Genomic DNA, 11,450 nt, shown 5'->3' on the forward strand with positions numbered 1-11,450 from the left:
GTATGAATAAATGTCCGAAAAAGTTAAAATCATCCGTTTATATATATATATATATATATATATATATATATATATAGCGTGTCTGATTTTAATTAAAAAGATGAAAGTTATAAATGCGCTGTTTTGTTAAACGATTTAATGCTGTATGCTCACTTGTTTATATCTTAACCTTTTAATCATTAATGGCAGATCCCTCGATGAATTTGTAGCCCATTTTTCCTGGGCAAAAATTCGTTGTTACGTAGTACAAAGTTCGTAAACGTCGTTAATTGTCATGTACCGGTAATATTGATCGACCCGGCGCGAGAGAACCGTGGTATTCACCTATTATTTTTATTCAACGTATCTCGCGTTGCGTATCCTCGTCGAAATAAAAACAAAATGTACGAGCAACAACTATTTAACAAAAACAAGACATTATACTGGACGTCCAAATAAAACATGGAAATAGAAGCAGTTTTCGTAATTTTATATGGAATGTATGATATTAAAAATAGCACTCGAACCGATGGAAATGTCGTCTCTTATGTCCCTTATGAATCATAAAGCAAAAGGGCCAAGTTTAGATATTTACGCATGTATACTGTATCGATCTTTAAAATAAAAGAACAGCGCGAGAAAATTCTGGAAATATACGATATTTCCACTTTATAACGAGATATATGAGCTGTTATTTTTAAAAACGCGATGCAAATTTGAAAAAAAAGAAAACGTATTTGGATAAGATATGATTACAAATTGAAGCGATATATTTACCATGGTTTTAAGTCTTAAATTATCCCACTTTCAAAAGCGCAAAAAAGTCTAATATGTACGTAAATATATAGTTCCGGAGAGTAATCATTTTTCACGTAAAAATTTTATAGCGAAAAGAGAGAGATAAAGAGATATCGCACTATCTATAATATATTTTTTACTCATTTAAAATATTCCTGACTTCGATTTTTCGATCGATATGGTAAACTGGAATTATGAAAAGAGTCGAACACAGGATATTATGTCAGCGATTCTTAACGATTATGTGTCTTGGGGCTCTGTTGCATTATGTGTGCTGCCGATCGTGCTTATAGTGGTGCTTGCGTGCGTTGATTAAAAATTTATAAACTGTCCACGACGCGCGATTATCGTTGTCTTGCATCGTGTTTCACGCGTTCAAGATCTAATTGTTCATCGCAACCGTCCCTTTTTGCAACCCTTATGAATATTTTAAGCGGCTATTACGTAGAAATGTTATCGTTAAACCAATGGTAATTCGCGCATTCTCCTAAGTTAAATTCTGTATCGTTCTTTATCTTGCATCGTGTACGCGATAAAGCGAAAAGTTACGACTCCGACTAGGCAATGGAATATCAAAATGATCCTAAAGATAAAACCTATAAGACGAAGAGAGAAAGAAAATGATATTAATTTTAATAATGGTACACTGTCGGAAGAACTTTCTATTATAATTCACTCCAGTGCCATGAATTATCAGAAACAGTGATAATAGCCGAAATATGAACGAATATGGAACTATTAATGCCCTATCAAATTTTTTAAAAGAACAAAGATTTCATTTCTTAAGGTAACTCAAGCTTCAACTTGAAACCACGAAATGTACATATCAAAGTTTAATCAGATATTAACAGAATGAGATTATTTTGGGTAGAAGACGAGTTAAAAAGTAAATTTTAACGGGCAAAAACTTCAGAATATTCAGAACACGTTTGTTTTCGTCGAACATTTAACACTAACAGGTTAAGGAGAAAATTAATGGAAGAAGATATCTGTATCAATTAATACTGCAATTAATCGCAAATTTTAATTATATATATTTTTTTAATTTTAATTATGTATTAATGTATTTTTTTTTAAATCTAAGTGACAGCTAATCAAAATGACAACTCTACATCTCAAAAACCTTAGTACATTTTTACTTATTATTTAATAATGTGACGGATGAACGAGCGTTTAACGAGTATATTATGGTCATATTTTTCACCAGCCATAATGTTTTCGCGGTGGTATGCTAACAATGCGCACGTGACTCCATCGGGATAATAATACGATCAGGCCCGTTCTTTCCTGGTCGACTTACGGGAAATTGTAGATGAGGCACGATTACGTATTCCGATCGTACGCGATATCAGTTCGCTTCGCTTCTCACTCGTGATGGAGTGTTTTCTACCCTCGACCCTTACTCTCTCTCCTGCTTCTTTTCCGTCTATCTTACCGAACTCTACCCTAGGCGAGTCCCTTTCTTTCCAGGACTAGCTCGAAAAATTCTAAGGTCTGGCGTCCAATCTTTTCTTATTACATTTATACATTTAGTTTTATGTTGTAAGATTTAAATCTAATCTCGTGCAACACACGATTTTAGAGGCCATTCTTTAAATTTTATTAAATATAAATTTAAAAAATCAAAAATTTAATAAAAAAGCGAAGAGAGAAAGAAAATTGTCAAAATCAATCATCGAGAGAGATGAGGTCAGTCGTTGAAAAAATAGTTGTATATTAATTAAGTCATTGAATCAAATTCTCTATAATAAGAGCGAGATTCCAAAAATTCCAATTATCGTCACTTCATCGTCTTTTTCCTCCATCGGATCGGAGTCACGATCGCAATGCGGCCACTGAAACTCGCCACGTATGGCACGTGAATCTGTTCGAGCGGATAACGAATTCTGAAATCGGGAGCCGGCGAAAATTCGTCGGTCCGCGAAATTAACAGCCGTGCCAGGTCACGCCCATAATTGTGAGCTGCGTTTTACCCCAAACCATAATATCCAAACGGAGAAACCCTTTATCAGCGACCGCGCGCGCGCATGTTTCGTTCGCTCGCTCGCGAGGGAAACAACACGTCGATCCGCGCACGGTATTTGTCTTGCGGGGGAAAAAATATTCGGATACATTTCGAGTTTCGAGAGAAATCAATCCCCTCATTCGTGTTGTCGCGTTTTCGTATGGATGCGTCCTACACACCGCGATGCACACAATCTATCTGTCGAAGACATAATATACTCCGTAGTGTTTTCATAGACACCTTACCGTAAAAACGCCGCGTCGCGACGTTATTTTTTCCGCGTTATTTGCGTTCGGCGTCGCTTATCTCGCTAACAATCATCCCCTAATTATAACCGTCGATAAAACGTCAGAAAGGTTGAAAAACGAATGATCGATCCTAGAGCACAGCGATCCCTCGTCTTACGCCAACCACCCCTTTTATTCTCGATTCCACCAGTGTTCGCTAGTGTTTACTTTACGAATAGGTAGGGCGTGGATGGAGATCGGGAGGTGGAGGGGAGGGGGGGGGCTTGAATTATACCGAACCGGTAGTGTCGGCGAAGATAATCACACGCCTCGCAACGGCCAGTTCATCATCGCGATATCACGCTCTAAGGGAGTTGATGCATCGTAGAAAGCCCCGCACGAACCCCGTAGCCGGAAAACGAAATGTACGAGTGAGGGTGGAAAAAGCAAGAGAGGGTGAGAAAAGGGTGACACGAGGCGGCCGTTTTTTCCCTGTCCTGCCCGGGCCCAACGTCTCCGCAGAACACAGTGGGAATTCTATTAGCGGTGGAAAAATGAAGTAAAAGGCGCGACGAGCCGCAGAGAATACAGACATCCACTCAAACGCGACTCCGTCGAGCTCACCGCATATGTATTTCCATACTTCGCCTTGAATAATTGCAGAAGATGAGGATTGCTCAGAACGCAGTTCTTTAAAAAACGTCCCATTTACACGTCTCACCATTCTCTCACATTGTTTCTAATGATTTAATAATAAACCTGCCCTGTCGAATTAAATCTGACCGTACTATGTTAATAATTATTAAGAATAATACGATGGTTTTGAAGATAATGATAGTTATGACGTAATAAAATTTAATATCTGGCAATGAGTAAAATATCCAGATATAACAAGGAAAAGTATATGCAGGATTTATGCTATATATTGATTGCATAGAGCTGCTACTATAATTGATAGTATTGGATGAGAGAATATCCGATAAAATATTTTCTACTTTTATGTTTCAGGTGCTTTACAGATTACCGAGTCTGATGTAGCCGATCAGGGCAAATATGAATGTGTCGCTAACAATTCCGTAGGTACAGAGTACTCCAAATCGACCACGTTGTATGTTAAAGGTATGTCATTTGAAAATATACACACGCAAATATAATAGATTAGTTAATTACAAAGCGTATATATATTTTCTAATTTAATAATATGATGCTTTTATTGTATTTTTATAAGAGATTGTACGTAAAGTCTTTATAAGCGCGCTTTAGATGATCTATGATTTATGACATAATTCTAGAGAGAATTCTATAAAAAATAAATAAATTTTATAGGCCAAATATATTCTAATGTATGTGCGTATCGTGCTATTTATGTGTACATTTTATACTTCTTCAAATAATTTCTGTATTACACGACATATGCAATTGAGAAATAGGATTCTATCTTGCAAATTTTGTCGCAAATTATAGATTGTTAAAAGCGGCTTTTATAATATACGAAAAAAAGCGGAATATTCTAATGAAAGCCAGAAAAGAATTTGGGACCGCGAAAATAACAACGTTTTCGCCGACCAAATAACGAACACAGTGCAAGCTCGTTGCCAATGTCATAAACGTAGACATTTTCCTCTTCGTAATTAAAATTAATGTAACGTAATTAGAACGTAATTAAACTAAACGGACAGCACAAAGGGCTCGCGAGATTCACGTCGCGCGTGTTATGCGCCGAGACTTCTCATTTCTTGCGTTTTCGCCGCGATCTCGAATCTCGACATTTCGGTTTAATTATCGTAGCTGCGATTTGTAAAATCTGCGTAACGGCTTTCAAATAATCGTTCAGGATTTTGCTACGCTTCGCGGGTTTTTGCGTTCGTAATTTATTCTCTAATTAGATACACCATTATATGCGTTTACATTTCGATTTAATGTCACTCGTAAACAAACACATTACACGTTCAGTTTAATCGTAACGTGACGTATATATATAAGTCACTGTAAAAAATTATGTATATAATATATTATATAAACACACACACATGTTATATTATATACAGAGAAAAATTTCTCTCTAGCATATTTTATATGTAAAAGTATTTTGTTCAATTTAAAATTGATTTATTTAACAAAGATGAGTAAAAACATCGGTAAATTTTGAGTTATAAACGATTAAGGATTTAGGGGAGTTTTTACGAATTAAATTTTGGAAAGAGACAGATAATAAAATCTTTTTTTTTTTTTATTCTGCATATCATGTATATATTTAATCTTAAATTCACATTATTTTAATGTAATTCTAATATCGAGTTAAATATTAAAAATTAACTGAAACTAAAAAACCGTAAAATTGAATAATGTTAAAAAAATTGAATCGAATTATCGCCAAAAGGAAAGAATATTTATTCTGTCAAATGTATTTTTCTCTCAGTACGTCGCGTTTCACCGACCTTTTCGATTCGTCCTCCGACGTCGATCGAGGTGATGTTGGGCGGATCACTAAATATCACTTGCGTCGGGGTGGGCGCACCGATGCCTTACGTGAAATGGAGAAAGGATCCTGCGACCGATTTGACGCCGGAAGACAACCTGCCTGTCGGCAAAAATGTCTTAAAACTGACCGACATCAAGGAGTCTGCCAATTACACGTGCACAGCCGCCAGCGATCTTGGCATAATTGACGCGACTACGATGGTGAAGGTTCAATGTTCGTATCGAGTTCTAATTGTGAGATTTAGTATCTCACTTTTAATTATAGATATCTTAGATAGATGTCTTTAATTATAGATATCTTCAAGTCTTTCCTAAATCGTTTTCTCCAACACGTTGCGTTATCGCGGATTATGCGTTACAAGCCGATCAATCGCGCGTTATATTCCGCACTATTGTGCTTTCATCGGATAACTAATCGATCCGCTTATTGTTAAACCTAGCATTACGATAACAGTAATCACTGCAAAACAACTTGTTACGGAGAGATATGTAGTTGAAAAGGGATTTCATTTGTTGAATTTATCATCTGTAACATTTTTTCCGAAAGCTATTAAATATCGCGACAATTTCACAAGATTATTTATTGTGTCTTTCGGACATTTGAATAAATAATTTAGCGTTTCGCGCGCGCGAGAGATTAGATACGATATTTATAAAAAAATCATTATTATTCAGATTTTCATCACTATCGGTATCCAATGCTTTAGTCGCAGAGGTAAAACCGTAATAATATCCCCACAGCTCTTCCCGGCCCGCCGGAGAATGTTCAAGCGTCGGATATCACTGCGACGTCGGTGAAGTTGAGCTGGTCCTACAAAAGACCGGATGATCTGCAGTACTACGTAATTCAACATAAACCGAAGCATGTGAACCAGGCATTTGCCGAGATATCCGGTATCACGACGATGTATTACCATGTTAGGAGTCTCAGTCCGTATACGGAGTATGAGCTCTACGTGATAGCCGTGAACAGCATCGGGCGTGGTCCCCCAAGTGCCCCGGTGATAGTCACCACTGGTGAAACAAGTCAGTACTATAGCATTTACTTTTGTATACTAATCATTAATCTAACCATTTTTACATTTTTACCGTGGCTAGAAACGATTATTTTTCTCTCATCAAGATTCATGGATTGTTATTTAAATATCATAGAATATATTAGACGAAAAAAATCAATAATTTATAAGACAAAGCCTTTTATTCGATGTTGCAATATACTAATATTTACGAATATATTTTGTTATAATTTTATTATAACGTATTTTCCATTAATTAAAATTCGCTGTCGCTTTTACATCAAACAAAAAAAACAATGGAAAAAATCGTTTCTATAGAAATATCTCTCATTTTATCGACATTCTTCTCTCGTCATCTCAAATTTATCGTATGAACATAAACTTAACGTATGAAATAATGATGTTTCAAATCAATCTTTCTTTACGATACTTTTACGTACATGAAAATCGTATCTATATCCAACACAACAAAGTAAACCCACTCATGAATCAGTATATGTTTCATTTCTGCGCCTCTTAATGAACATACGTGCGGTGAGTTTACTCGTCGGTTTAAAACGCGAATCCATTTCGGACCTAACAGTTCTTTTTTCTTCGCGTATTCACATTCGCGAGAAACGATCGGAGAACGATAATGTAAGCGGAGGAACGGCACTACTCCGCTGTAAGCGTGAATTTTTTGCACGTAGATAGAATTTTTGTACATTATCGAAAAAGGAGCGAATTTTTACGCACATTTTTTTGAGGGAAATTCTGTACTTTTTTCCATGCTGTCCGCCGTGGACGCACGATTTGATCCATGTAAGTGACAAGAAAATTTTTTTCACCTATCACCAAACACCCCCTCTGCTCTTTGTTGCACCAAACATGTTAGTGTTTTTTGCGGGCCGTTCTACAGCATTTCGTCGCGCTTCGACATCTCGTGTCATTGTGTATTTTTTCACCTCTATATCCCCAGCCTCAACTGCCTCTTTTACTTTCTCTCGCTTTCTCTCTCTCTCTCTCTCTCTATCTATCTATCTATCTATATTCTTCTCCGTCTCGAATACGTCTCTTCGTCTTCTTTTTTTTTTTACGAAAGAGGAAGCGAGAAACGCGAGAGAGACAGCACGCGAAATTGCACCTTTCCTACAAAATAGTAGCACACTTCTTACTCCGTGAAAATACGAAGGCTGTAAACGTAGACTGTTCTCGCAGTTCGTATTTTCATTCCGAATTTATTATTCACTTATGTACCGAGAATGTACAATAATCGTTTGACATTTTTTTTCGGATAGCGGAATCTACGAATGGAGGTGCCAGTAAGTCAAAACATATATTAAGAGTGCCGTAGTAATACATCTATACCGATTTCTTTGCCTGCTCGTGTTCCTGTTTAATTCTTCATTTCAATTTCGTTACTTTTTACACAGATAATAATTATTTTTGCTGTAACACATACACATATTTTTACTGTTTTTAAAATGCACATCGATACGTACACGTTCATATCCTTGTAGTTAATTGCGGTGTGATTTTTTGAAAATGTATCGATTAGTAGTATTATTACACAACAAAATGGAATTTTATTTCGTTCTCTATTTCTCTAATTCTCTATTTTTACATCGCACTAGCTCTTAGTTTTACAATTTTTTTGAAGGGTTTCTTTTCGGAGCTGCTTTTTTTGGAGGGCTTCTTATCGTGCAACTAACTGTGGTGTATACATCACCGTTCCACTGTTTTCGTGTGTATTTTGTACTTTGTGATCTTCCTAATAACGCTAAAAACCGACCAATCTTCTTTCTAGAACCCGGTACAGCGCCGCGAAAGGTTCAAGTTCGACCGTTGAGCTCCAGCACAATGGTCATACAGTGGGACGAGCCGGAAACTCCGAACGGTCAAGTGACGGTCGGTGTCTTTGTCTTAAAAATTATTTTTCTTCCGAATCGCAACAAATTCGCTAACGAACACACGGTGCGCATCTTTATAGGGATACAAAGTGTACTACACAACGGATTCGAATCAACCGATGGCGTCGTGGCAATACCAAATGGTGGATAACAGCCAGCTGACAACGATTTCGGAGCTGACGCCGCATACCATCTATACCATAAGAGTCCAGGCACTCACGAGCGTCGGTCCTGGACCTCTCAGTCTGCCAGTGCAAATCAAAACACAACAAGGGGTACCGAGTCAGCCCGAAATGCTAACGGCGGTCGAGATCGGGGAGACCAAAGTAACGCTCCAATGGAGCAAGCCCGCTCATAGCGCTGAGAATATTCTCAGCTATGAGCTGTACTGGAATGACACTTACGCGAAGGTAAGCAAGGCAATAAATTTCTGTAACGATAATGTAACGAAAAACTTTCCCCCTTTTTCGAATGATAGCTAATTACATCTCGTGTTTATGCGCCACACATTTTAAAGTTGGTAATGATATTAAGGATAATAATTTGGTTCTAATCATTTGGTAATTAAGAGAAAACTCGAGAAATAAAAAGATTTTAAAATTCGTCACGAGCGATTCTTTGAAAGAGACGATTAATTTACGCGCGCGATATTACGTGTCGCGTTAATACATCTGGCATTTCTAATCGGATTAGGAGAAGCATCATCGCAGAATACCGGTTACCGAGAACTACACACTGACCGGACTGTATCCGAATACTCTGTACTACGTATGGCTGGCCGCGAGGAGTCAAAGGGGAGAAGGTGCCACGACGATACCGTATCCGGTTCGCACAAAACAGTACGGTAAGCAGAACGCGCACGAACGTAAATGAAATCGAGCGAGTTCATGCAGCGAGGAGTGCCAGATGCATGTCGATACGGGATTGCCGCGAGATAATCGACTACTCGAATCTCAGATTGTGATGATCAGATCGGATAGGACGTATCTGAGTCCTCCGGACTCCTCGGGCAATCACGTATCGCGATGGCACAGCAGGTAGGAGGTGCTGTAGCGCTAGACGCTCCTGCAAGTAGCGTAAGCTATTGGACGCACAACACCTTGGAAAAAGCCTTTTTTAAAGAAAAAAAAAAAAGTAAAAATCTCTTATCTTCGAAGACGCGTTTAATAGATAAAGAAAAAAAGAGAGCGTAAAAAGAAAAGAATATATACATAGAGAGTAACATCGAAACAAATGAAGTGTGGGAGAGTGAGAATGACTGCATGCGTTGCAAATAAGAAAGCCGTTTTTGGATGCCACTTTATATATATATCTATATATATATACGTACATATCATACATATAAATTGCACTAAGCACTGCATTGATATATGTGTGCATTTTGGGCACCTCTTTTCATTCTCGATAATATATTAATTTATCGTCCGTTCTTCAGTTTTTTGTTGTCTCGTTCCCTTACAATTATTATATTAACGTTATAATTCATTAACTCTGCATATTTTTGTGCCCGAGTTAACACCGAGCCGCTCCGGGAGAACTGTCTCTAATCACGTCTTTTTTCGACTGTTCAAGGATCGATTGACTTTTTAACCTTGAATATTTTACACCATTTTGAACCTTGACCAATCGTCACGTACCGTTTTGTTAATATCCCTCGACAGTCACCGTCGATTGTGCGTTCTCAGCGTTGAGGCTGTCAAATCGGAGAATACGAGAACTCGTTTCCTCGCCACATTGCATGCTGATCGATCATCTATCATTCGCCTCATATAAGAATGTCACAATTGTCACATTTGCATTTATTTTAAAATAACAAATGTATCTAGAAAATCAACGAGATCTGAACAGAGATCGCCAGGAATGTGAAATTAATGTTAGTTTTTATCAATTGATAATTATCCGACGACGAAACAAGTAATCAAGATACACAATAATTAAACAATGTATAATTTCAACGCGGTAGCTTTTTGTATTCTCGTATTCTTTGAGCCTCAAGCCAGAATCTGGTACGATCGACTGGTAACTGCCGATTATGCCCTCCCCCAGACCCCGATTTTGTTTCTTTCCTTCCTATAACTGAGTGTTATACAGTCCCCGGGGCTCCGCCTCGCAATGTAACCGGCAAAGCGATCAGCCCAACCTCTATATTGGTAACGTGGGAACCACCGGTCGCTGAACGTTCCAACGGAAGGATCGCCTACTACAGACTGCAAGTCGTCGAAAGCGGTCGCTCTGACTCCGAGGCGAGGAATATCAAACTGAATGACACGCGTTTCGTGTTGGACGAGCTCAAAAAGTGGACCGAGTATCGGATCTGGGTATTGGCCGGGACCAGAGTAGGTGACGGGCCCCCGAGTTATCCTATCATGGTCAGAACTCACGAGGACGGTATGTATCACAGACACTGACTGAAAGTCTCTCTGTTTACTTCAGGCATGCGAGGAGTAACGTGTAAAATCCGTGGTGACGCACGAGAGAGCGCGAGAGAGCGATAACATTATGAATATCTCGCAATAATGTTCTTCTCATAAAACTCTATCGTATTAAAAAAAAAAAAAAAAAATGTTATTATAATGTCTGCGATATTGAATGAAAATTCGATCGTAATCGCAACACCAACCTCAATCGGTCGCGGTCGCTACGAATTTCACACGCTAAACTTCGCGAAGAAGAAATACCATATTGGGATGAAGTAATAACGCGCCTCATCCGAGAGAGCCAAAAATATAAAAGCCCGCCAAAAGTCAGTCCGGTTATACTTTCGCGCGGTTCCAGTGCGGGTTGCGACGACACGCCGTGTTATTCTGGGTGAATGCATTTTACGTATATAATGTACATTACTATATACATATATATACTTTCGATTTCAGATTCCGCTAACGTCACATAAAAGCCCCAGTCCGGTTATACTTTCGCGCGGTTCCAGTGCGGGTTGCGACGACACGCCGTGTTATTCTGGGTGAATGCATTTTACGTATTTTACGTACATTACTATATACATATATATACTTTCGATTTCAGATTCCGCTAACGTCACTTCGTCACCTGTCTCTTT

The 11,450-nt window shown here is 38.2% G+C and overlaps 1 protein-coding gene across 1 annotated transcript in view; it reads left to right on the forward strand.

Moving 5' to 3' along the window:
- The window catches only part of LOC115240704 (tyrosine-protein phosphatase Lar-like), a 294,948-nt gene that overhangs the window by 252,487 nt on the left and 31,011 nt on the right, over positions 1-11,450 (forward strand). Inside the window, 8 exon segments of the mRNA XM_029816013.1 lie at positions 4,018-4,128; positions 5,429-5,704; positions 6,232-6,516; positions 7,784-7,807; positions 8,293-8,393; positions 8,476-8,805; positions 9,089-9,239; positions 10,487-10,783. Coding sequence (XP_029671873.1) covers positions 4,018-4,128; positions 5,429-5,704; positions 6,232-6,516; positions 7,784-7,807; positions 8,293-8,393; positions 8,476-8,805; positions 9,089-9,239; positions 10,487-10,783 — 1,575 coding nt within the window.

The sequence above is a fragment of the Formica exsecta genome, unplaced genomic scaffold (genome assembly GCF_003651465.1).
Source record: "Formica exsecta isolate Colony F162 unplaced genomic scaffold, ASM365146v1 scaffold444, whole genome shotgun sequence".
Classification (NCBI taxonomy): Eukaryota; Metazoa; Arthropoda; class Insecta; order Hymenoptera; family Formicidae; genus Formica; species Formica exsecta.